This window comes from Rhinoderma darwinii, chromosome 1, assembly GCF_050947455.1.
Source record: "Rhinoderma darwinii isolate aRhiDar2 chromosome 1, aRhiDar2.hap1, whole genome shotgun sequence".
Lineage (NCBI taxonomy): Eukaryota > Metazoa > Chordata > Amphibia > Anura > Rhinodermatidae > Rhinoderma > Rhinoderma darwinii.
This window is the reverse complement of record NC_134687.1, coordinates 215,074,600-215,102,045: the sequence shown is the minus strand read 5'-3', so window position 1 is coordinate 215,102,045 and position 27,446 is coordinate 215,074,600. Positions and strand designations below refer to the sequence as shown.

Sequence of the window (27,446 nt, the reverse complement as noted above, 5' to 3'; positions counted from 1 at the left end):
AACTCTGTGTAAACATACCCTAAGGCTGGATTCACACGACCATGTTACGTCCGTAATGGACGGAACGTATTTCGGCCGCTAATCCCGGACCGAACACCGTGCAGGGAGCCGGGCTCCCAGCATCATAGTTATGTATGACGCTAGGAGTCCCTGCCTCGCTGCCGGACAACTGTCCCATACTGTAATCATGTTTTCAGTACGGGACAGTAGTTCCACGGAGAGGCAGGGACTCCTAGCGTCGTACATAACTATGATGCTAGGAGCCCGGCTCCCTGCACTGAGTTCGGTCCGGGACTTGCGGCTGAAATTCGTCTGTCAATTACGGACGCAATGTGCTCGTGTGAACCCAGCCTAAGGCCTCGTTCACACTGAGTTTTTTGCAGGAGGAAAATTCTGCCTCAAAATTCAGTTTGGGATTTTGTCCTTCCTGCACGTCGTTTGCCGCGATTTTCGCCGCGTCTTGGGAGTTCAGAGGCGTAAACACGCGTAGATAGGGCATGTCCCTTCTTTCTCCCGCGAGGCGGTTTTACCGCTCGTGGGAGAAAACCGCCCCCGCCTCCCATTGAAATCAATGGGAGGCATTTTCGCCCGCTTTTTGACGAGTTTTGCGGAGCGGTTTCCACTCCCAAAAAGCTTGTAAAAAAAACTCAGTGTGAACAAGGCCTTACTCGCCTTGCAAGTTCAGCATAGGAAAGACCAGATTCATGTAAGGCCTTGTAAACACGGCATGTATTCCGCATCAAAAACATGCTTTAAGCTTCCCATTAACATCAATGGGGAAACGCATTGTAGTGCATACGATGCTAGTTTTTTTACACTCGCGTGTTTAAAAAATGCGTTGTGTAAAAAAAAGCGTCAGGTTAATTCATGCCGAAAACATGTCTAATTTCTATAGTCAATGGGAGTATTGATTCTGCGGACATAAAACGCATCAGAAAATGCCTGTACTTTAAAAAGCGCTTTGCAAAAACGCTAGCGTTTTTGACACATTTACACGTCTGTTTTTTTGAGCACCGTGTGAACAAGGCCTTATACAACAATCCTGCTTTTTGTAGGTGTTCAATGAACTCTATTCTTTGTTGTCATCGCTCTATTATCTACACTAAAATTGAGGCGTCTATTAAATAATAGGCAATTCATTGATACAGTAATTATTTCCTGGCACCACGTAATACGAAGAGTTCACGTTACGGCTGAAATTACGGAGCTGTTTTCAGGAGTAATGGCATGTGCAGGCGCTTTTCGCTGCGTCCATTACGGACGTAATTGGAGCTGTTTTTCCATGTCCGTGTCAATGGAAAACGGCTCCAATTACGTCTCAAGAAGTGACAGACACTTCTTTGACGCTGGCGTTTTTTTTTTTTTTACGTAAAAATGACCGTCGGCACAGAACATCGTAAGACCCTTTCAAATGAATGGGTAGATGTTTGCCGACGCTTTGGAGCCCTATTTACGGACGTAATTCGAGGTTAAAACGCCCGAATTACGTCCGTAAATAGTGTGTGTGAACCCAGCCTTATAGATATCAGATTGTAGTGTAGCTTGATCATAATCAGTGGCCACCACTCTAATGTTGCAGTGTATTGTGCAAGCAATCTTTAGCGGGACTAAAAAAAAGTTTAAAACTTTATTAAACAAATTTATAAGAGGTATATTTAAAAAATTTTAAATTCACAAATTCGAAAAAAAAAATAAACCCTTTTCTCATTTATTTTCTGTCAAATAATGTAAATAAAACATAATAGAACCTGCCAGAATTGCTGGTTTTTGGTCACCTCGCCTCCCAAAATAAGGAACTTAAAGAGGCTCTGTCACCAGATTTTGCAACCCCTATCTGCTATTGCAGCAGATACCGTGTTTCCCCGATAGTAAGACACCCCCGATTGTAAGACGTATCGGGGGTTTCAGGGGGGTCGGCTAATATAAGCCGTACCCCGAAAGTAAGACATATGTCTTACTTTCGGGGAAACACGGGGGTATTGCCGCCTCCTGCCCACTTCCGCGCCGCCCCCCTCTCCATACGTCACCGCGCCGTCCCCTGCACTTGTCAATGCCGCCTCCTGCTTAAAATACGGTAATGCACACAGTATTAACTCCTTAACGCCGAAGGACGGATATATCCGTCCTCAGCAGCTGCTAGTTCGCGCAGGAGGACGGATATATCCGTCCTGTGATGGCGCGGGTACTGAGACTGTACCCACGCGATCAGCGGCAGGAGCACGGCTGTTATACACAGCCTGGCTCCTGCTGCAACTGCCGGAATCGAAGCGCGCGCCGATTCCGGCAGTTTAACCCATTAAATGCCGCTGTCAATAGTGACAGCGGCATTTAATGTGTTTGACAGAGGGGGGAGCTCCCTCTGTCACCCGATCGGCGCCCCCGCAAACAAATCGCGTGTCGCCGTCGGGTTTCCATGACAGCCGGGGGTCTAACAAAGACCCCCAGGTCTGCCTTCAGCATCTGCCTGTTAGGCGATGCCGGAGGCATGACCTAATAGGTTGCCTGTCAGTTTTACACTGACAGGCAATAATGCTTCCGTATACTAAGTATACCAAAGCATTATATATGCGATCGGCACATCGCATAGTGAAGTCCCCTGGTCGGACTAAAAAAAAAAATGTAAAACAGTTAAATAAAGTTTGTGAAAAAAATAATAAAAATAATTCGACAATTTTTTTCCAATATAAGACATACCCCGAAAGTAAGACATAGTGGGGCTTTTGGGGATAAAAAGAAAGTAAGACACTGTCTTACTTTCGGGGAAACACGGGTAGGCGCTGCAATGTAGATTACAGTAACGTTTTTTATTTTTTTAAAAACAAGCATTTTTGGCCAAGTTATGACCATTTTTATATTTATGTAGATGAGGCTTGCAAAAGTACAACTGGGCGTGTTTAAAGTAAAAGTAACAACTGGGCGTGTATTATGTTTGTTACATCGGGGCGTGTTTACTTATTTTACTAGCTGGGCGCTCTGACGAGAAGTATCATCCACTTCTCTTCGTTAACACCCAGCTTCTGGCAGTGCAGACACAGCGTGCTCTCGAGAGATCACGCTGTGACGTCACTCACTTCCTGCCCCAGGTCCTGCATCGTGTCGGACGAGCGAGGACACATCGGCACCAGAGGCTACAGTTGATTCTGCAGCAGCATCGGCGTTTGCAGGTAAGTAGCTACATCGACTTACCTGCAAACGCTGATGCTGCTTTTAAAAAAAAAACAAAAAACGTTACTCTTTAATCTACATTGCAGCGCCGATCTGCTGCAATAGGAGATAGGGTTTGCAAAATCTGGTGACAGAGCCTCTGTAAGTGATGATGAAGTCCTATGTACACCAAAATGGTAGCTTTATCCCCTTCCCGCTCCTGGACGTACTATTAAGGTAATGATGAGCTCATCGTTCGTGCTCCATGACCTAATAGTACATCTTGCACTAAACACAGCGCCGTTCCTGCTGGTCGCGTTCATGAGCTGTGAGAACGGCAGTTGTCACAGCTCCTTCAGCAAGGACCGATCACGGTGGTCCCCGCTGATTAACCCCTTAGAAGCTGCATTCAATAATGATCGCGGCTTCTTAGGGGTTAAAACACAGTCAACGTCCCGCTACATGATCGCGGGCACTGGTTGATATGGCAACCAATTTGCCATCTACGGAAGCCTAGACAAAAGCAGGGCCCACTATGCTTGCTGTCAGTGAGTAGCTGACAGTTCAAATACATGCATGTAGCGCAGTGTATTAGAATAGCGATCAAGGCCTCCTGCGTTCAAGTCCCCCCAGTGGGACCAAAAAAATAGTTTAAAGCGTAGCTAAACTTTCGCAAAAAAAAAAATATTTGAACTGCTATTATGTCCCTCTATGTGACTTCATTACTCCTAGCAATTATTTTCTCTTCAAAGTACCTTTTTTGCAGCTTTTTTTCTTGTGAAACCCTCCACATCTATTTTCTCACACTTCCTGGTTCTGGCCAGTTGCTAGGGGCCTGGCCGCCGCGTCACTCCGGGTAGGGAGGAGCTTAGTACTATTTACGTCCGGCATTTCACTCGGCTCGTGTTCGACCAGCTGACCAGTGTCGTACACGGGCCGTGTGAATGTAATGAGACACGCAATAGGTGTCTCCCGGCCATACAAATTCAATTTGGTGTGTTGAAATCACATCAGTGTACCCCTGATGAAGCACTGTGACAATAACGGTGCGGAAACGCGTAGGGACACGTGTTAGTGGCACGGATTGACCAGGTGTTATATCATAGTACAGACAGGGGGAATCGTTGGTTGGCAGCAATGGTGCTAACAATAACATAATAACCGCTCCTCCTCTGTCTGGTCTACCGTGCTTACGCCTTTATAGTACAATTGGCTATTCAGCCCTTATTTTAGTAAGGTTTTCTATAATAAAAATCAATTTTAATCGTTCATCTAGGCAGTGATATAATTCAACTCATTAAGTGAACGGATACCTATCGCATATCAATGCAACAATTGTTGCTTAACCCCTTCCCCCTGCTGGCATTCTGGGCCCTAATGTCCAAGCCATTTTTTAGATTTTTCCATTGTCACATTCGAAGAGCTGTAACTTTTTTATTTTTGCGTCGGCATAGCTGTATAAGGTCTTGTTTTTTGCGGGACGACTTGCAGTTTTTATTGGTACCATTTGAGAGTAGATGCGACTTTTTGATCACTTTCTATCACATTTTTTTAAAGTCAGGATTAACAGAAAACAGCAATTTTTCCATTGTTTTTTTATTTGATTTTTTACGGCGTTCACAGTGCGGGTTAAATAATGTAACAGCTTTATAGTCGGGGTCGTTACGGACGCGGCGATACCAAATATGTGTAACTTTTTTGCTTTATTGTAGTTTTTTTTAATAGTAAAGCATTTTGTAAGGGGAAAAGATGGGTTTTTCATTTTTTTTTTTTCACTTTTTTTTTTTATTAATTTTATTAAACTTTTTTTACTTTTTTACTAGTCCCACTAGGGGACTTCACTATCCTCCGATCGCTATTATAATACACTGCAATACTTTTGTATTGCAGTGTATTACTGCCTGTCCGTTTAAAACGGACAGGCATCTGCTAGGTCATGCCTGCGGCATGATCTAGCAGGCATTCGCTGCAGGCAGACCTGGGGGTCTTTATTAGACCCCCGGCTGCCATAGAAGACACAGACACTCGGCGATTTTATCGCCGGGTGTCAGTGAGATGAGAGGGAGCTCCCTCCCTCTCTCCAAAACCATTCAGATGCGGTGCTCGCTATTGTGCACCGCATCTGAAGGGTTAAACAGGTGAGATCGATACTAATATCGATCTCACCCGGCAGAGCAGGGACGCCCCCAGCCCTCAGCTGCTTCTGGCAGCTGAGAGCAGGGAGATTTCACGGCTCCCTGCTCTGTTTACTTTATTCTACAGCAGCGACGTAGTTTGGCGGCGCTCTAGAATAAAGCCCACTAATGACCGCCGTAAAAAGACGTATCGGCGGTCATTAAGGGGTTAAAGGGAATGTGTTGCCAGAAAAACATGTTTTTTTTTTTAAAATTAAACATTTAGTGTGTGGGTGATTAAACATTGTTCAAATTTTTTTTATTTTTTTCACGAGTCAGGAAATATTATAAATTAATTCTAATTTATAATACTACCCATTTTTGGTCACTAGATGGAGCTCTTCCCAAAATTGCAGCTTTGCAAAATTGGGTAAAAAGCCCTCGCTCTAGTGAGCTCTCAGCATCCCCCCTCCTTTATCCTGGCTAGTGCCGGGATAAACGAGGGGTTTGAACGGTGTAACCTCCTACACTGTGTCGCCATTTTTTGAGCTAACACACAGTGTAGTAGGTTTACATACAGTAGTAAACACACACAAACACGAACATACATTGAAATCTCTTACCTGCTCCTGCCGCCGCGGATCCCTCCGGCCCGTCCGCTCCGTTTGCTGCCGCTGGTCCAAGTGCACAAATCCGGAAGCCGCGACCGGAAGTAGTAATATTACTGTCCGGCCGCGACTTCCGGTCCACAGGAAAATGGCGCCGGACGGCGCCAATTTCGAATTGGACTGTGTGGGAGCGGCGCATGCGCAGTTCCCACACAGACGCCATACACTGAAGTCAATGGGACGGGAGCCGTTCGCAGTCCCTATGGGACTGTGGCTGCCATATTCCATGTCTGTATGTGTCGTTAATCGACACAGACAGAAATGGAACAAAAAATGGCAGCCCCCATAGGGAAGAAAAAGTGTAAAAATAAGAAAAAGTAAAACACAAACACACAAATGAATATAAACGTTTTTAATAAAGCACTAACATCTTTAACATATAAAAAAATAATTTGTGATGACACTGTTCCTTTAACGTCAATTCCATGTATGTAAACCTTCTACACTGTGTGTTAGCTCAAAAAATGGCGACACACAGTGTAGGAGATTTGACTGTTCAATCCCCTCGTTTCTCCCGGCACTAGCCAGGATAAAGGAGGGGGGGATTCTGAGAGCTCACTAGAGCGAGGGATTTTTTTCCAATTTTGCAGCATAAAGCAATGTGGTTGCTTTACCACATGCAATGCTGCAATTTTGGGAATTGCTCCATCTAGTGACCAGTGCTGGGAAATATTATAAATTCGAATCTAATTTATAATATTTCCTGACTCGTGAAAAAAATAAATAAAATTAGAACAATGTTTAATCACCTACACACTAATTGTTTAACTAAAAAAAAAAAAATACATTTTTTGCTAGCAACACATTCCCTTTAACTAATAAAAGTAAAGCTCGTGCTTTTTCCCTTATCCGTCCTTTATTACTTAAATAAATTCTATACATAATTGGTATTGCCATGTCCGTAACGGCCTCAACTACAAAAGTATTTAGTTATTTATCCCGCATGGGGAACGCCGTAAATGAAAATAATAATAAACCATATCAGAATGACTATTTTTTTGTCACTTCACCTCCTAAAAAATGTAATAAGTCACATATACCTAAAAATGATTCTGATCAAAACTACAGTTCGTTATGCAATAAACAAGTCCTCACACGACTTTCTTGATGGGAAAAATAAAAAAAAGTTCTGTCTCTTAGAATAAGGCAACACAAAAAGTAAATTATTTTTTATAATAAGTATTTTATTGTGCAAACGCCATAAGACATTAAAAAAACTATAAACATATGGTATCGCCGTAATCGTATCGCCCCGCAGAATAAAGCAAATATGTCATTTATAGAGCATGGTGAACGCTGTAAAGGTATAAAAGAACAATAGTAGAATTGCTGTTTGAAAACGACAATGAATTCCACAAGGGGTCTAGTTTCCAAAATAGGGTCACTTTTAAGGGGTTTCCCCTGTACTGGTAGCTCTGCAATTGCGACATGGCGCTCCAAAACCAATCCAGCCAAATAGCGCTCCTGTCATACTGAGCTCTGCCGTTTGTCCAACCAGAAGTTTCTGACCACATATGGTGTATTTCCGAAATTGGTTTTCAAATCTTTGGGTCCTTTTTCTCCTTTATTTCTTTTAAAAATTAAAAATTTGCATGTTTTTTTCTGAAAAATAAGGGATTTTCAATTTCACAGCCTAATTCCACGAAATGCAGCAAAAAACATGTGGGGTCTAAATGCTCACTATATCCCTCGATAAAGTCCTTGAGAGGTGTAGTTTGCCAAATGGGGTCACTTTTGGGGGGTTTCTACTGTTTTGGCACCACAAGACCTCTTCAAACCTGATATGGTGCCTAAAATATAATCTAATAAAAAGGAGGCTCCAAAATCCACTACGTGCTCCTTTGCTTCTGAGGCCGGTGCTTCAGTCCATAAGCACACTAGGGCCACATGTGGGATATTTCTAAAAACTGCAGAATCTAGGCAATAAATATTGAGTAGCGTATCTGTGGGTAAAACCTTCTGTTTTACAGAAAAAAATGGAATAACAAGGATTTTCTGTATAAAAAAAAAAACAATACATTTTGTAAATTTCACCTCTATTTTGCTCTAAATTCCTGTGAAACCCCTTAAAGGGTTAAGAAACTTTCTAAATGCTGTTTTGAATACTTTGAGGGGTCTAGTTTTTAAAATGGGGTGTTTTATGGGGGTTTCTAATATATAGGCCTCTCAAAGCCACTTCAGAACTGAACCTAAAAAGAAACTAAAAAGGCTTTTGAAATTTACTTCAAAATCTAAGAAATTGCTGCTTATGTTCTAAGCCTCGTAACGTCCTAGAAACATAAGTGTTTAAAAAATGATGCCAGCATATAGTAGACATATGGCAAATGTGAGCTACTCCCTATTTTGTGTGGAATTACTATCTGTCCTACAAGCAGATACATTTAAATTCAGAAAAATGTATATATTTTTTTCAAATTTTCTCAAAATTTTGCTATTTTTCACAACTAAACACTGAATATATCGACCAAATTTCACCACTAACCAAGTCCAATGTGTCATGAGAAAACAATCTCCGAACCGCTTGTATAAGGGTATGTTGACGCGGCCTATTTTTGGCCGTTTTCGGGCCGTAAACGGCCGAAAAATCGGAAGCTTCCGACGGAGCGTTTTTCGCTGTGTTTTTTTACGCGTAAAAAAACGCCCGCGAAAAAAGTGCAGGTCACTTCTTGGGACGTTTTTGGATCTGTTTTTCATTGACTGTCGAAAAAAGCTCCAAAAATAGCCGTAAAAAACGCAGCGAAAAACTCGCGAGTGGCACAAAAAACGTCTGAAAATCAGGAGCTGTTTTCTCTTAAAAACAGCACCGTATTTTCTGACGTTTTTGAGTTTGCGTGTGAACATACTCTAAGCATTTCGGAGTTATTACCACATAAAGTGAAATATGTCAGATTTGAAAGATGGGCTCTGAGCCTGAAGGCCAAAACTAGGCTGCGTCATTAAGGGGTTAAAAACTACAGATTGTCCCGCAAAAAGTAAGCCCTCACACAGCTCCGTAGACAGAAGAGTAAGGGTATGTTCACTCGCAAACTCAAAAACGTCAGAAAATACGGTACTGTTTTTAAGAGAAAACAGCTCCTGATTTTCAGACGTTTTTTTTAAGTTTTTCGCGGCCGTTATCTGCAGTTAAATGAATGGAGAGAAGTGTATGACGCTGATTGGTCAGCGTCATACACGTCTCTCCACAACGCCCACTTGGCCATATAGTAAAACACGCCCGGTTGTCCATTGAGAAGCTCATTAGCATAAAGCTAATATAGGTCATAACTCCGTCAAAAATGATCGTTTTTCTAAATAACAAACACTGCTGTAATCTACATTACAGCGCCGATCAGATTATGTACAATATAGACCACTTATAACGTGGTGACAGAGCCTCTTTAAGGCCACATGCACACTATGTATTAGGTGCGGATTTGCCGTGCAGATTTATCTGCAGCAAATCTGTATCGTTACACAATACCAGCAAAGTAAATGAGATTTCAAATCTCATCTACGAGTTGCAGAATTTTTCCGCACATAAATTGACTTGCGGTGTGTATCTTAAAATTTGCAGCATGTCAATTGATCTTGTGTTTCTGCTTGCAAATTTTATCTAACAAGTTTATAAGAACAGATGGACCAAATCCGCAGCATAAAACTGCACCTATTTCCGCATCAAAATGCAAAAAACACGCCAAAAATCACTATTGGGTACAGATCTTACCTGCGGAATTACCTGCGGTTTTGATGCGGATTGTTTGCACCAAATTCTGCAATGTGTGCATGTAGCCTAAGGTTAAAGAGGCTCTGTCACCAGATTTTGCAACCCCTATCTCCTATTGCAGCAGATCGGCGCTGCAATGGAGATAAGAGTAACGTTTTTTTTTTATTTTTAAAACGAGCATTTTTGGCCAAGTTATGACCATTTTTATATTTATGCAAATGAGGCTTTCTTAAGCACAACTGGGCGTGTTTAAAGTTAAAGTACAACTGGGCGTGTATTATGTGCGTACATCGGGGCGTTTTTACTTCTTTTACTAGCTGGGCGTTGTGAATGGGAGTGTATGATGCTGACGAATCAGCATCAGCCACTTCTCTTCACAACGCCCAGCTTCTGGCAGTGCACAGACACAGCGTGTTCTCGAGAGATCACGCTGTGACGTCACTCACTTCCTGCCCCAGGTCCTGCATCGTGTCGGACGAGCGAGGACACATCGGCACCAGAGGCTACAGTTGATTCTGCAGCAGCATCGGCGTTTGCAGGTAAGTCGATGTAGCTACTTACCTGCAAATGCTGATGCTGCTGCAGAATCAACTGTAGCCTCTGGTGCCGATGTGGCCGACACGATGCAGGACCTGGGGCAGGAAGTGAGTGACGTCACAGCGTGATCTCTCGAGAACACGGCTGTGTCTGCACTGCCAGAAGCTGGGCGTTCTGAAGAGAAGTGGATGATACTTCTATACACAACGCCCAGCTAGTAAAAGTAGTAAACACGCCCGATGTACAGACACATAATACACGCCCAGTTGTACTTTTACTTTAAACACGCCCAGTTGTACTTTTGCAAGCCTTATTTGCATAAATATAAAAATGGTCATAACTTGGCCAAAAATGCTCGTTTTAAAAATAAAAAACAAACGTTACTCTTATCTCCATTGCAGCGCCGATCTGCTGCAATAGCAGATAGGGGTTGCAAAATCTGGTGACAGAGCCTCTTTAAGTCCACACGGAGGTTTGAAAAATAAAAATCTGCCTCAAAATTCCTTTAGGATTTTTGAGATATTTTGAAATGCCAGCATTTTTGCCGCAATTTTTAGGCCAAACCCGCACACAAAAAAAAAACGCTTCAAATGAGTGGCACGTTTTTTTCCTGCCTCCCATTGATTGCTCCAAGATTGGGCATGCTCCTTTTTTTTCTTCCGCCTCTGCCTCCGTATGCCCATTTAAATCCATGATCGGAGATTCGGTGCATTTATCTGCATTGATTTTGACGCGATTTCAGCATCAAAATCGGCGGCAAAAAACGCACTGTGAACTGAGCCTGAACTGTACCATTGGTTAATAGACCTTGTCCCGCAAAAAACTCGTCTCATGCGGTTATTTTGACTGATAAATAAAAAAGTTATGGCTCTTGGAAGGTGGAAAAATGTAAAACGGTCTTAACCCTTAAGGGGATAAAGTAAGATTCAGGATTGTTTGCTGCTGTGGAGCTGGCCTGGACTTGTTTCCTTGCTCAGAGGTGTCATTATAGCAAGATCTTTTGTCTGTTACCAAGTTGCTTGTTTCCATGGTCTTGGCTGAAACAGACTCTACCTTCTGGTCAATATGTTAAGAAGCTATTCCTGTCCCACCAGGTCCAGAAACACGTCCGATACTTCACGTGCAGAATGGGAAGTGAAATCTATTTACATAATATCGAAATATTACTTTTAATAAAAAGATCCTATAAACCTCAAAATAAACTAATATACATTCGTTGGTTTTTTAATGTTTTCTCTTTTTCTATTTTAGGACCTGTTCACATCAGCATCGGGTTTCCATTCATGGGTTCCGTGTGACCTTTGTCGGAGGAACCGATGAACGGAATGCCAAATGGAAACCGTAGCTTCCGTTTGCATTACCATTGACTTCATTGGTAATTCTTCCGTTGCATTTGGTTTCCATTTGTTTCCGTTCCGTAAGGTTTCAGATTTTTTTTTAGCGGATACAATAGCGTAGTCAACTACGCTATTGTTTCCACGAAAAATATGGAACTGAAACCAATTGCAACGGAAGCATTACCATTAAAACGGAAGCTATGGTTTCAGATTGGCTTTCCGCTCATCGGTTCCTCCGACAAGATCGAACGGAACCCATAATCGGAAGCACTATGCTGGTGTGAACAGCATCTAAGCATCTTTTTCTTTTTTTTTTCTCCTCTTGTGTGTGGCTTTTTTGAATGCAGCTCCCACCAATGTGCAGTAACCTCTCTCAAGGCATCCACATTCAGAGGTGGTGGATACTGCAACAAATTACAGTAGAATACATGAAAACCTAATTCACATGTAGCAGAAAAAAATCTGTGTGGAATTCAAGGCATCATAGGCTATGATGTTAGGGAATTGCAAAGGGTAAATAAATTGGTATTTTCTGCAGACTTGCCGAAGGTAATTTCTGCCACATGCACATGTCCGTAATTACGGTCCCATTCATTTCTATGGCCGACGGACACCTTCCCGTAAGTCTACGGGAGGGTGTCCGTGCCGTAGAAACCGGCCGAAAAAAATAGGACATGTCCTATTTTCTTATTTTACGGACCGTGCTCCTATACTTTATACTGTAATTACGGGCACGGTTGTGTACATGGAGCCTTAGATGGAGGACGTGCAGCAAACTTGTTCAGTGCCCCTCGTAACAGTACTGACCGCAGTGATTTTACTTCTCTACACTCCTGCTGGTTTAAGATCTCCTTGTTACTAGGAAGTTTTTTCACCTATGAATTTTGGGTGCATCACCTACAAGATCTATTTTATGATTTATATATGTAGTTAATTTATAAATATTTCTACATTAAATTTAGAAGAAATGCATAGTATGTTGAGTAACCCTATAGGGAGGATGTCTAAGGCGTTATGCACGCGGCCGTATATTATCCGCAGTTGCGGATTTGATAGAACTGCTATTTTATGGGCCAATGCACACAGCCGTGTTTTCCACAGTCCGTGCATTGCCCGGACCGCAAAAAAAAAGGAAATGTCCTAATACGGTCCGCAATTGCGGTCCGGACTTAATAAAATGAGTGCACATCTTGTGTGCGCGCGGTCCGTGATTGCAGACGCCCCGCGGATGACGCTCCGCTGCCCGTCCATGCCTAAATCAAGGACTGTTCACATAGCTAGTGTGCAGGAGGCTTCAGTAAAACTAAAGCAATTGTATTATGCCTTTTATCTTTGTGTGTATTCATAAAAGTTAGTATTTAGTGATTTATTTATATTTATTGTGAGGACGCTGCAAATGGATTTATTCTTTCCAGGGAAAATAAATTTTTCCCCTCCGTTCTTGGGAACTATGGCATGATCTGGCATACTCTAAGCTTCTTAACTTACTCCCAGTAGTGCCAAATGCTATGTACCATTCCTCTTTTTAATGGTGCCACTACTTTGTTTAACAAGGCCAATGGTCAAATATACAAATATTCTATGCAATGGTGGTGGATATGCCAGATGGCAGGCATTCAGTTTGGGCATTTTTTGTTTCACAATGTTCTGTTTTATATGGAGTAGCTGGCGATTTGAAGATAAGCATCCGTTACTAAATCATGTAACCTGGGCAGTTTTGCTATGGGAGTTCAAGTTACAAGGGTTTATTACTGTAAACAATACATTCACGAGGCCTAAAGCCTTGTAATCTAACCCCTCAGCTAAGGTATTGGTTAGGCTCTGTTCACATCTGCGTTGTGGTCCCGTTCTGACGTTCCGTCAGAGCTTTCCGTCAGAGCGGGACAATGAGCAGACAAACTGACACCGACGGAAACCAATTTGTGTCTGCTCCGGGTCGACTACGTTATTGCTTCCGGCAAAACGACGGATATGATGCACAAAAGAGACAAACGGAAACCATGGGCACCGGATCCGTCACCGTTGAAATCAATGGTGATAGAAACGGAAACCTCTGGTTTCCGTCGGTGTCCATTTGTGTCTGCTCATGGTCCCGATCTGACGGAAAGCTCAGACGGAACGCAGATGTGAACAGAGCCTTAGTTGAACTCTTTCTACCCCATTTACGATTACCAATGGCACCAGGCAAGGCTGCCCATTGTCACATTTTTATCTTTGTACTATTTATGGAGAAAATTCGATCTTCCAGATTAAATGGGATTAGAAAATGCAATTAATCTCCTCCAACAGCGTATTATGACACTCTGTTTTTATGTTTGTAAAGCACGTGGTGCTTTTCTGTTTTCATTCATAGTTTTGACTACTGTAGCGCGCATAAAGCGCGGCACACGAAAGTGCGTCCGTGTGCCGTGCGCGGTTTTCACGCACCCATTGACTTCAATGGGTGCATGATGCGCGAAAAACTGACAAATATAGGACATGTCGTGAGTTTTACGCAGCGGACATATGCTGCGTGAAAATCCCTGCCAGTCTGAACGGCCCCATTGACTAACATAGGTCCGTGCGATGCGCGTGAAAATCACGCGCCTAGCACGGACCTATTATACGTTCGTCTGAATAAGCCCTGAGACTGCTTTTTTCCATATGACCAATTTGGACATATGTTCACACGCAAATGCAAAATACGTCTGAAATTACAGAGCTGTTTTCAGGCGAAAACAGCTCCTGAATTTCAGACGTGTTTTTCGCGGCATCTTTTACCGACGAAATTGGAGCTGTTTTTCATTGGAGTCTATGAAAGACGTCCCAAGAAGTGTCCTGCACTTCTTTGACGCGGGCGTATTTTTACTCGCCGTCTTTTGACAGCGACGCGTAAAATTACACCTCTTCTGAACAGAACATCGTAAGACCCATTGCAGGCAATGGGCGGATGTTTGCAGACGTATTGGAGCCGTCTTTTCAGGCGTAATTCGAGACATAAAACACCTGAATTACATTTGAAAATAGGTCGTGTGCATATACCCTTAAAGAGGCTCTGTCACCAGATTTTGCAACCCCTATCTGCTATTGCAGCAGATCGGCGCTGCAATGTAGATTACAGTAACGTTTTTATTTTTAAAAAACGAGCATTTTTGGCCAAGTTATGACCATTTTTGTAGTTATGCAAATGAGGCTTGCAAAAGTCCAAGTGGGTGTGTTTAAAAGTAAAAGTCCAAGTGGGCGTGTATTATGTGCGTACATCGGGGCGTTTTTAATACTTTCACTAGCTGGGCGCTCTGAAGAGAAGTAACATCCTCTTCTCTTCAGAACGCCCAGCTTCTGACAGTGCAGATCTGTGACGTCACTCACAGGTCCTGCATCGTGACGGCCACATCGGCACCAGAGGCTTCAGTTGATTCTGCAGCAGCATCAGCGTTTGCAGGTAAGTAGCTACATCGACTTACCTGCAAACGCCGATGCTGCTGCAGAATCAACTGTAGCCTCTGGTGCCGATGTGGCCGTCACGATGCAGGACCTGTGAGTGACGTCACAGATCTGCACTGTCAGAAGCTGGGCGTTCTGAAGAGAAGAGGATGTTACTTCTCTTCAGAGCGCCCAGCTAGTGAAAGTATTAAAAACGCCCCGATGTACGCACATAATACACGCCCACTTGGACTTTTACCTTTAAACACACCCACTTGGACTTTTGCAAGCCTCATTTGCATAACTACAAAAATGGTCATAACTTGGCCAAAAATGCTCGTTTTTTAAAAATAAAAACGTTACTGTAATCTACATTGCAGCGCCTATCTGCTGCAATAGCAGATAGGGGTTGCAAAATCTGGTGACAGAGCCTCTTTAATGTAATGGAGGAGGCGGGCTGTTTGGGATCACCCTCTATTTCCAGAGTGGGGAGCCCAGAACAGCAGCTGATCACGGGGTTACAGCAGTTCATGAGATCAGGTAATTGTCCACGAGGAAGCTTTCATATGAGAAAAGGACAATTCCTTTAACCCCTTCCCGACATTTGACGTATCCATACGTCATAGCCGGGTAGGGGAAATATGGAGTGAACCTGCTCCATACAATGCGGGTGTCGGCTGTATGTTACAGCCGACACTTCACAGTAACCAGCAGGATCGCGGTTGATTCTTTATTAGTTGTTTACATTTTCCTTTTGTTCTTAATTCTCTTTAAATGCCTGACCTAATTTGTTTGTATTTCATAGGTGTCAGCTGCGATGCATGTTTAAAAGGAAACTTCAGAGGCCGACGATACAAGTGCTTAATTTGCTACGACTACGACTTGTGTGCATCTTGCTATGAAAGTGGTGCAACAACGACAAGGCATACAACTGACCATCCAATGCAGTGCATATTGACAAGGGTAGACTTTGGTAAGAGTGATTTATTTTTCTTTTTTTCTTCTTTGTTGGAAATCCATCTATAGTTGGCTATTCCACTTTATTGCCTGGTTGTTTTTTGAAGGCACCAGAGGAGAGAACCACTTCATGTGGCTGAAACCGATGGCTGTGCATACCTAGTTTCTTTTGTTCAGGCTGTGGCTTCTACTGTATAAAGACTGGTTTACATGGGCATTTCTGCTCTTAATGAGCGGCGATCGATGACATCACAAGATGATCTGCATTCTTTAACAGACCCATTTACACGGGCCAATGATTTTTGTAACGAGACAATCGTTCGATACCTATCCGTTTGCATTATTGTCGGCAGCACATACCCTGTTTATACTTGGATATGTACTGCCGGCGATGATGATTTTATAGGCTGCATAAACGGTGATCAGCTGACGATCGAGCATATGCCCGTTTGTCGGCTGATCGCTGTCAAGTTTACAAGGGCTAATAATCAAGAACAAGCTTTGGTAAAAACACTTGTTCGGCCAGTTTTAGGCCCGTGTTAATGGGCCTTTACTCAGTTAATTTGTTCCTGGTGCTGCAAGGATTGTTGGGAGAGTAGGTTTATCCGGGTGGTCACATGGGCACCACCTGTAAAAACACCCATTGGATATTGCTCCTATGCTTGGATAGATAGGAGTTTACAGTTATATACAGGTCATGTTTTCAGCATTTAATTGGTATCGTATCGTACGGTTCAGAAATTGCCACGTGTTCTCTCTACGGGGTACCCTCAAACTGAGACCTGTTGGAGGTACTTGAGTACTCCAGTTGAGAAACCGTACTGTTTTATTACAGTAGGCTTAACCGCCCTTTGGCGGTTTTAATATTGGGTACATTTTGTAATATGTTATTACTTTGACGAGATATCACAGATTGAAGCTCCAGGCCGATTGTCTGCTACAATTATGTGTCTGTGTCCTAGACCAGAACCATTTGTCTGCAGAGACGTAACGTTTTGTCTGCCATTAACTAGTTTCGCTTGGATCTTTTTTTGGCTAAAATAGTTATGTACCGCTCAGTTTTTGGAGCAATGTGCTTTTACCCCTTGTGAGACTGTAAAGTTCAATAGAAACATTTAATAAAATCATTCAGTTTTATCTCATTGAACACCAAATATAACTTTTCCACACTCTCTAATTAATAATGTCTCAGATGCGCAAATAGCACATGTCCACTCCACTTCTTGACAATGTGACCCAGGACAGACAGTGGTTCTCTGAGCTTGTTGTCACGGTCATGGAATACACAGTACCAGCATTTTTGGTCTCGGCTGTCAGGGAGAAAGGAAAAGTGTTTTATCATGCAGATGCCTGCTGCACTGCTTCTATCCCGCATGAATCCAGCCTTACAATGCATTCGGAAAGTCTTCAGACCCTTTCACTTCTTTTGTTATGTTGAGGCCTTCTGCTAAAATGTAAAAAAAAAAAATCACGTTTTTCCCCATCATTCTGCACTCAATACCCCATAATGACAAGGTGAAAACCAGATTTTAGAAATTTTGGCAAATTTATTGAAAATTATTTTTTTTTTGCATGGACATAAGTATTCAGACCCTTTGCTACGCCACTTAAAATTTAGCTCTGGGGGCCTCTCATTTCTCTAGATCATCTTTGAAATGTTTCTACACATTGATTGGAGTCCACCTGTGGTAAATTCACTTTATTGGACAAGATTTGGAAAAACACACCCCTGTCTATATAAGGTCTCACAGATGACAATGCATATCAGAGCAAAAACCAAGCCATGAGGAAGAAAGAACTGCCTGTAGAGCTCAGAGACAGGACTGTGTGGAGGCACAGATCTGGAGAACGGTTAAAAAAAAATTCTGCACTGAAAGCTTCCAAGAGCACATTGGCCTCCATAATTATTAAATGGAAGAAGTTTGCAACCACCAGAATGCTTCCTAGAGCTGGCGGCCCCACCAAACGAAGTAATCAGGGAGAAGGGCCTTGGTAAGAGAGGTGTCCAAGAACCCAATGGTCACTCTGGCTGAGCTCCAAAGATCGTGTGTGCAGATGGGAGAAACTTCCAGAAGGTCAATCATCACTACAGCACTCCACCAATCTGGCCTTTATGGCAGAGTGGCCAGAACGAAGTCTCTCCTCAGTAAAAGGCCCATAAAAGCCCACCTGGAGTTTGCAATAAAGCATCTAAAGGACTCTGACTGTGAGAAACAAGATTCTGTGGTCTGAAACCAAGAATGAGCTTTTTGGCCTCAATTCTAAGGATATGTTCACACGCTGTGTTTTCAAGCGTAAATCCCCAGAAATATGCCTGAAATAACGCTAGCTTAACGCCTACAAACATCTGCCCATTGAATTCAATAGGAAAAACAGAGTTTCATTCAGGCGGGGCACGTTTTTACAACGTCGTTTTAAAAAAACGCGCTGTAAAAAGGAGCATGTCACTTCTTGAGTTGTTTTTCATTGAGTCAATGGAAAAACCGCTCCAGAAACGTCTAGAGAAAATGCCTCAAAAAGTTTTCAACTTAAAAAACGGCTGAAAATCGGGGTGTTTTTTCTAAAAACAGCGCCGTACTTTGTAGCCATTTTTGACTCAGTGTGTGAACATACCCTTAGCGTCATGTCTGGAGGAAACCAGGCACTGCTCATCTGCCCAATACCATCCCTACAGTGAAGCATGGGGGTGGCAGCATCATGCTGTAGAGGTAGTTTTCAGTGGCAGGGACAGGGAAACTGGTCAGGGTTGAGGGGAAGATGGATGGAGCAAAGTACAGGGATATTCTTAATGAAATCCAGAGTGCTCTGGACCTCAGACTGGGCCGAATGTTTAACCTCCATAAAGACCATGACCCTAAGCACACAGCCGGGACAACTCTGTGAATGTCCTTGAGTGGCCCAGCCAAAGCCCTGACTTCAACCCAATAGAACGTCTCTGGAGAGACTTGAAAATGGCTGTCCACCGATGGTGCCCAACTGCAGAGAAGAATGGCAGAAAATCCCCAAATTCTGGTGTGCAAACCCGATCGCTTCCAAAGGTGCATTAACTAAATCCTGGGTAAAGAAACCGAAGACTTTCCGAATGCATTGTGTGTGTGTGTGTATGTATGTATGTGTGTGTATGTATATATATATATATATAATTTCTCAGTATCCTGTTTTAAATATATTTGGACAGAATATATTTCTTAAGTTTCTATAGCACATCTCTCTTTTCTTCATAGATTTATACTATGGTGGGGAAGCGTTCTCTGTCGAGCAGCCACAGTCTTTTACTTGTCCTTATTGTGGTAAAATGGGTTATACTGAGACCTCTCTACAAGAACATGTGACTGCAGAACATGCAGAAACCTCAACAGAAGTGGTAAGTGAAAGCAGAATTGTGGGAATATCATAACACTGTTGCCTATTTCCAATTTGTAGCATCCCCGCTGGCTATGTAAGTACCTTCATTCCTGTCTTTTCTATTTTGCTTATATCATTTCTTACACGTTGCTTCTACTCTACAAGCAAATATTGCAATCCAGTAAGTAAATGGTTATGATTAATGTAGAGAACACAGTAAAGCAATGCATCAAATTCTGTGTGTGTCATTAGAAAGGAGATGGACTACGACTGCTGACTCTTGTGGCTCTAGTTTGAGTACCCATGGATGCTTGTCGACAAAGGACCCATCTATGTACAGTGACACACTATTATAGGCTTGTTCACCGTTTAGCTATAACCGTAAAACAGGTGAAGTGAATAACATTGATAATCTTGTTACAATGGCACCTCTTAAGGTGTGCGATATATTAGGCAGCAAATGAACAGTTCGTTCCTGAAGTTGATGTGTTGCGATGGGCCAGTGTAAAGGATACGAGTGACTTTAATAAGGGCTAAATTGTAATTCGAGACTGGGTCAGAGCATCTCCAAAACGGCAGGTCTTGTGGGGTGTTACCAAATGCAGTGGTTGGTATCTACCAAAAGTGGTCCAAAGACAACCGGTGTACTCGCAAAAGGCTCATTGATGCTCCCATCTGGTCCTATAACACAGAAGCACAAACGGCTGAAACTGTTAATGCTGGCTATGCCAGAAAGATGTCAGAACACTGCATTGCAGCTTGCTGTGTTTGGGGCTCCCTGTTCACCTTTTGAAGTTGCCTACAATGGACATGTGAGCATCAGAACTGGACCATGGAGCAATGGAAGAAGATGGTCTGATGAATCACATTTTGCATCATTTGGATGGTTGGATTAGTGTGCGTTGCTTACCCGGGGAAGAGCGCACCAGATGCAGTATGGGAAGAAAGCAGTGTACTGCTCTTGGCAATGTTCTGCTCGGAACCTAGGGGCCTGACGTTAATGTGGATGTTACTTTGGCATGTACCACCATCCTAAACATTTCTGCAGACCAAGTACACCCCTTCATAGCAACTGTATTCCTCGGCGGCAGTGGTATCTTTCAGCAGGATAACGCACCCTGCCACACTGCAAAAATTGTTCAGGAATGGTTTGTGGAACGTGACAGAGTTCCAGGTGTTACACCATACAGGATTTAAAGTGGTTACTTGGAGAGTTAAAAAAAAATAAAGTATAAAACGCAATGACACCCCATTATACATCGTCCCATTGGTTTTAAATTAGAAAATTGTGAAGATTTCATTTCTTACCTAACCCCTTTTGGGCGCCCACGCTGCCACTCAACTTCCTTCTATGAGGCGGGACTGAGTCTTTCAGCGCACACTGGATGATTACAAGTCCCGGCAGCCTCCATTTTCCGCTGCGCTGCTTCGTTCTTTGCCTCTCAGACTAGGCATGCGCTGCTAGGGAGTTACAAGATTGGGTATGCAGACGTGATGGCAAGCTATGCTTGGTTATACAGCAAAGCCTCCCCCACCTGTTAGTGTAGGGACGTCCTCACGTGACCGCAAGGGGCTGGCAATCTTCAGTACTGTTCACACAGAGTTTTTTGCAGGCAGATAAAATCTGCCTCAGAATTCATTCAGGAATTTTGATGCAGATTTTGACCAGCTTTTTTGTTGCTGTTTTCGCTGTGTTTTTCAACCACAGTTATTGACGCTAATGCAAGGACCGCAGGCAAAAAAATGCCGCGAAAACTCTCTCGGAAACTAGCGCCGCAGGTTTTTTCGGCATCCCATTGATGTCAATGGGAGGTCAGAGACGGAGCCGCGGCAAGAAAGGACATGTCGCCCGGGGGGAAAAACGCCTGTGCCTCCCATTGAAACCAAAAACCTTAAAACATTAGGCAGGTGGTTTTACTGTTATGGCTGAATGGTGTATGTGTCCTGCTTTGCTATACTGTTTTTTTTGTTTTGTTTGTTTTTTTAAGTGTCAAGTTCTATCTTTCTATTTGAATCTTCACAGATTTGCCCAATTTGTGCAGCGTTACCAGGGGGAGATCCAAATCACGTCACAGATGATTTTGCTGCCCATCTTACACTTGAACACAGAGCTCCCAGGGATCTAATATCCTTTTGATCTAACATTTTAAATATGTTTTTCTTACATTTGCATATTTTTCTGAAACTTGTCTGGTGTGTTTTATTTTTAATAAGAATTCATAGTGCAACACTATATTGAAATTCTTTGTCAAATTTTAAGAATCTGTTTACATCTGCATCGTGGCTTCCGTTCATAATTCTAGACACGGCGCTGTGTTGGATCGTGTCCAAACTGGGCTCAGTGACGGTTCCCACCATTTTCCAGCTAGAATATTGCTGCATACTGCACTGTTTTTACGGACGGAGGCCTTGAACCACCGAAGAGCAGTATGAACATGGCCTAAGTTTTGTTATTCCATCAATGCATTGGTTGTAATAGAAGTGAATAAGTGAAAAACATATATTGTGTAATGAAAAGTCTTGCAACTTTATAATATGCTTGTGTTTTTAATTCCTCATGATTTTCAAGACCTTCACTTGCTGTCAGTGATTGGGCAGTCATTTTTACATCCAGAGGCTAAGGCCCTGTTCACACAGAGTTCTTCGACGCGGAGTCGGTGCCAAAAAACGCCAGAAACTGCCTCCTATTGATTTCGATGGGAGGCGGGGTGGTTTTTTCCTAGTCTGGGTTTTAGCGACATTGCTCCTTCCCATGGTTCGATCTCTGACCTCCCATTGAAATCAATGGGGGACAAAGTTTTTCACAGCATTTTTTGCCCGCGGCAGAAAAAACACTTCAAAATCCGCAGCAAGAAAGTTCAGGCAGGTCAAAATTAGCACTTTTTTATTTTTCTGCCTGGAAAATACTCCGTGTGAACAGGGCCTTAGGCTGGGAATACTTAACCGGTTAAGGACTAGGCTGTTTTACAGCTAAATGACCAGAGCAAATTTCACAATTTTGCTATGCGCTTCTTTAGATGACTATAACTCTGCAGGTGAATAAAGTTCATCTTTGAATTTTACACTCTTTTTAAAGGACAGATAGGGCTTTGTTTTAGTGGCATTTGTCAGTATATATCATTTTTATTTTTTTCTCTAAAGTGGTCAAAATTGGAAAAAAATGCAAGAATTTAGCAAATGCGTCAGTTTAGGCTAGCATTTATCACACACAGTATGGACCACGGACAAAATTAATCTCCTCTCACATTCTTCCACTTCTCCCGTGCATGGGGATACCAAATATGTGTGCCTTATTCACTGTGCGGGCATGTGCCAGGGCTTGGCATAAAAGGAGGCTTTTTGGTCCAGGAATTCTGCATTTGACTTTATAGCAGCATACTGTTTTCTGGGGGGCCTAATGCTGCTGAAACATTAGAAACACCCCATAAATGACTTCATTCACACAAGTAGACCCCACAAGGTTTCCTTCAAGGGATTTATCATATTTTTAGACAGTCCAGTTTTCTTCTGAAAGTTTCTTGAATAAGATGGAACAAAATAAAATTAGCTTTTTTTTTAACAAATGCGTCAGTTTATGCTAGCTTTTTCACACACAGAATGAACCACGGACAAAATTCATCCAATTTCACATTCTGACACTTCTCCTGTGCATGGGGATACCAAATATGTGTGCCTTATTCACTGTGCGGGCATGTGCCAGGGCTTGGCATAAAAGGAGGCTTTTTGGCCTTTTCGGTACAGGAATTTTGCATTTGATTTTATAGAAGCATACTGTTTTCTGGGGGGCGTAATGCTGCTGAAACATTAGAATCACCCCATAAATTACTTCATTCACACAAGTAGACCCCACAAGGTTTCCTTCAAGGGGTTTATCATATTTTTAGCAAGTCCAGTTTTCTTCTGAAAGTTTCTTGAATAAGATGGATCAAAATAAAATTAGCAATTTTTTAGCAAATGCGTCAGTTTATACCAGCATTTTTCACACACGGTATAAACCACGGTCAAAATTAATCTCCGTTCACATTCTGCCACTTCTCCCGTGCATGGGGATACCAAATATGTGTGCCTTATTATCACATAGAGATGTAGGAGGGCGGACGATAGAAGAAGCTTATTTCACAAATCGCTTTTTTTCAAAGCTGTTTTTACAAAACTCAACAGAGTTTCTATAACACTTCCAAAATATCTGCTCTTGAAGCAGAAATCCCAAAATATTCATCTAGGGGTATAATGGGATTTATTTTTTTGGGTTTTCTAAAATAAGAAATTGCAGGTTTATGCAAATGGAGCTCTCCAGCAGATGAACTTTAGAAAACATCAAACATGACATCCACCCCCCACCCACCCATTCCCCCCCCTCACCCTTGGAGTAAAATCAGGGGAAAAATAAAAACCTAATGTAGGGCAAATATATTTTCAACGAATTAACTAAAATCTAATAATTCAGAACAGTGTGGTATTTTTTAAAACATGGCTCAATGCACAGGCCTGGTTGCGAGGGACATGAGGGACAGAAATATCGGGAATCTTTGCGGTGCCCGTCTTTTCTGCAGACGCGGCACTTTTTCTGGGGGTTGCTTCTGGTTGGTGTTGTGGGAATCCGACTGATGAAGTGTCTTTCAGTCAGTCGCGTGACATCCTCAGACTGGGGGCATTCTCGGGTGTCCTGAACATCAAAAATGAGGCCTTCAATAATTTTCTCCTGGAAATCCAGGTATGTGTCTCTGCCTCTGTTTTTTTTGTAGAGCACAAATGAATTGTGGATGGCCACCTGTAACAAATAAATGGCCACTTTTTTTGTACCAGGTTTTTGTTTTTGCTTTACTAAATAGGGCTGTAAAACCTGGTCGCTTAAATCCACCCCCCCCCCCCCATGTACTTGTTATATTCGGACACGCTCACTTGCTTGTGCTTGTCCGATGTTGCCCCTCTTTCCCTCACTGCCACTGTTCCTGCGGTATGAATCGTGCTTAGCACATACACATCTTTGCGATCCCTGAACTTGACCGCCAGCAATTCCTCAGATGCATAAGCACAGGAGTCCCCCTTTACCATGCGCTTCCCCACTAATTGCTGTGGAAAACCAATTCTGTTTTTGCGCATGGTACCACATGCCCCAGTCCTTGCAGCATGCAAATGCCTAAACAGGGGCACACTGGAATAAAAATTGTCGCAGTACAGGTGGTACCCCTTGTGAAGCAGAGGCTGCATTATCTCCTACACAATTTTGCTGCTGGTGGAAAGATCAGGGGGGCATCCAGGAACATTTATTGAGCGGTCCCGCCCTTCATAAATCCTGAAGGCGGTGGTATATCCTGACCCGCTTTCGCACAGTTTATAAAGCTTAACGCCATTACTTGCCCTTTTGGAAGGTAGATATTGGCGAAAGCTAAGTCTGCCATGGAAGTTGAGGAGGGATTCGTCCACACTTACATTCTGCTCAGGGGTGTAGAGTTGCAGAAATAAATTATTCAGGGAATTTATTAGCGGTCTTATTTTGAACAACCGATCCCGCTTTGCATCGGTACTTGGGGGGGCCTGTGCATTGTCGTTGAAGTGGAGGAACCTCATTATTGTCTCATAACGAGACCTGGGCATTACTGCAGAATATACTGGGGTGGCTTGGGCGGGTCTTGTTGACCAGTAAGACCTAATGGAGGGCTTTTTGACAATACCCATATTTAGGATGAGCCCCAATTTTTTTTTAATTCCTGCAAATTGGTGGGCGTCCAATCTCTGGCATGGGTGGATGAAGGTTTCTGCCTTATATATTGAGTGGCATATAAATTTGTTTCTTGGACAATCTGATTTAGGATGTCGTCCGTTATAAATAAATGAAAGTAATCCATTTGGACAAAATTTGTATTGTCCACGGTTATGCCAGGAGTGGCTGTAAATCCGTGGATTCTAGGCCCAAAAGATGGGGCAGGTGCCCATACAAAAGCCTGGACTGGAGGGACCAGGCTGTCCCGTGCTACAGCGCTACTTGGCCCTGCGCTTTCATGTTCTGCAGTTTCAACTGCATCAGGGACAACGTCCCCTGAAGATGAACCTGAAGTGACGCTGTCATCGTCACTGCCCAAAACAGGTTCCATCTCTGACGCCATCTCTGATGCGGTCTCCGACTCTGACCACAGCATGGCGTATGCCTCCTCGGCGCTAAACAACTTCCTCGCCATAACGTCACTAACACTAGCTAAACAAACTTTCTTTTTTAATAAAACACACAAACTAACTGCTATATATATCTACAGTACCGCTAACAAAAAAATAAACCGCTATTGCTATATATATTATATATATATATGTGGATATATATATAATTATATACTCCCTACCTGCCTATTCTAATAGAATAAAAGAAAGAAAGGTAGATAGATTGTATAGATAGATAGAAATCTATCTATACAGAGAATGTTTTAGAGTGTAACTGTATTTTTTTTCACTGTAATCTTCTGGCAGCAATTCTCTCGAGTCTCTTCTTCTCCTCAAACTGAAACAATGTTTGAGGAGAAGAAAAGAGGCAGGAGATTTACTGCCAGAAAAGTCAAAATAAAACAAATGTGGTCGCTGTGTTTTCACAGCGACCACATGTTCAGGGACCATCAGATTGGTCCCTGATACTCTGCCCAGAGCTGTTGGTAACAGCGTGCACACTGTTTTATACGCAGAAATGCATGTGATCGCTGTGATTGGTGATTGGTTGTCACAGCGATCACATGTTCAGGGGCCAAAGGATTGGCCCCTGACCTTCTGCCCAGTGCCCATGGCTGTTCGCAACAGCCAGGGCATAGAGCTGTGTGCACGCGATCGCGCGTGCAGTCTCTGAAGTGCCGCCGTAATTAGTCTATACGGCGGACTTCAGAGACCCTGACCGCTGGCCGTATAAATACAGCCAGCGGTCGGGAACCTGTTAAAGAGGGTCTGTCACCAGATTATAACTTGACTAACTGCTACATAATCTGATCGGCGCTGTAATGTAGATAATAGCAGTGGTTTTTATTTTGACAAATGATCATTTTTGAGCAAGTTATGAGCTAGTTTAGATTTATGCTAATGAGTTTCTCAATGGACAACTGGGCGTGTTTTTACTTTTTACCAACTGGGTGTTGTACAGAGGAGTGTATGACGCTGACTAATCAATGACCAATCAGCGTCATACACTTCTCATTCTTCCAGCCAAGCTTCTTTCACTGCACAATCACACTGGGCTGGAACAATGAGAAGTGTAGGTCACTGATTGGTCAGCCTCATACACTCCTCTGTACAACTTTTTACTTTTACTGTTTATGAGGAGTTTTTACTTGGTAAAAAGTAAAAACACGCCCAGTTGTCCATTGAGAAACTCATTAGCATATATCTAAACTAGCTCAAAAACAAACATAACTTGCTCAAAAATGATCGTTTTTCAAAATAAAAACCACTGCTGTTTTCTACATTACAGCGCCGATCAGATTATGTAGGAGATAGGGCACTTATAAGAGACATTAAAGAGGCTCTGTCACCAGATTATAACTGCCATATATTCTACCTAATCTAATAGGCACTTTAACCCCTTAGTGTCTAAGCCTGTTTTGGCCTTCAGGACCAGCCCCATTTTTGCAAATCTGACATGTCAATTTATGTGGTAATAACTCCAGAATGCTTTTGCCTATCCAAGCGATTCTGAGATTTGTTTTCTCGTGACATGTTGTACTTTATGATACTGAAAATTTTTTGTCGTTAAATTCAATATTTATTTGTAAGTAACGCCAAGATTTAGAGAAAATGAGCAAAAATGTGCATTTTTCTAAATTTAAATGTATTTACTTGTAAAACAGATAGTAATACCACACAAAATACTTACTAGTTTATATTTCCCATATGTGTACTTTGTTTGCGTCGTTTTTTGAACATTCTTTTATTTTTCTAGGACGTTACGAGGCTTAGAACTTTAGAAGCAATTTCTCATATTTTCCAGAAAATTTCAAAGGGCTATTTTTTCAGGGACCAGTTCAGTTCTGAAGTGGTTTTGAGGGCCTTATATATTAGAAAGTCCCCAGAAGTCACCCCATTTTGAAAACTGCACCCATCAAAGTATTCAAAACAGCATTCAGAAAGTGTTTTAACCCTTTATGCGTTTCACAGGAATTAAAGCCAAGTAAAGGTGAAATTTACAAATTTAATTTTTTTTCTTCGAAAATTCATTTGTAATAAAAAAAATTCTGTACCACAGAAGGTTTTACCCAAGAAATGCAAC

The 27,446-nt window shown here is 42.5% G+C and overlaps 1 protein-coding gene across 1 annotated transcript in view; it reads left to right on the top strand.

Moving 5' to 3' along the window:
• KCMF1 (potassium channel modulatory factor 1) overlaps positions 1 to 27,446 on the top strand; it is a 75,560-nt gene that overhangs the window by 34,488 nt on the left and 13,626 nt on the right. The window contains exons 2-4 of the mRNA XM_075861489.1: positions 15,711 to 15,878; positions 19,087 to 19,226; positions 21,231 to 21,332. Of these exons, the coding sequence (XP_075717604.1) occupies positions 15,711 to 15,878; positions 19,087 to 19,226; positions 21,231 to 21,332 (410 nt within the window). The remainder of the gene's footprint in view (positions 1 to 15,710; positions 15,879 to 19,086; positions 19,227 to 21,230; positions 21,333 to 27,446) is intronic.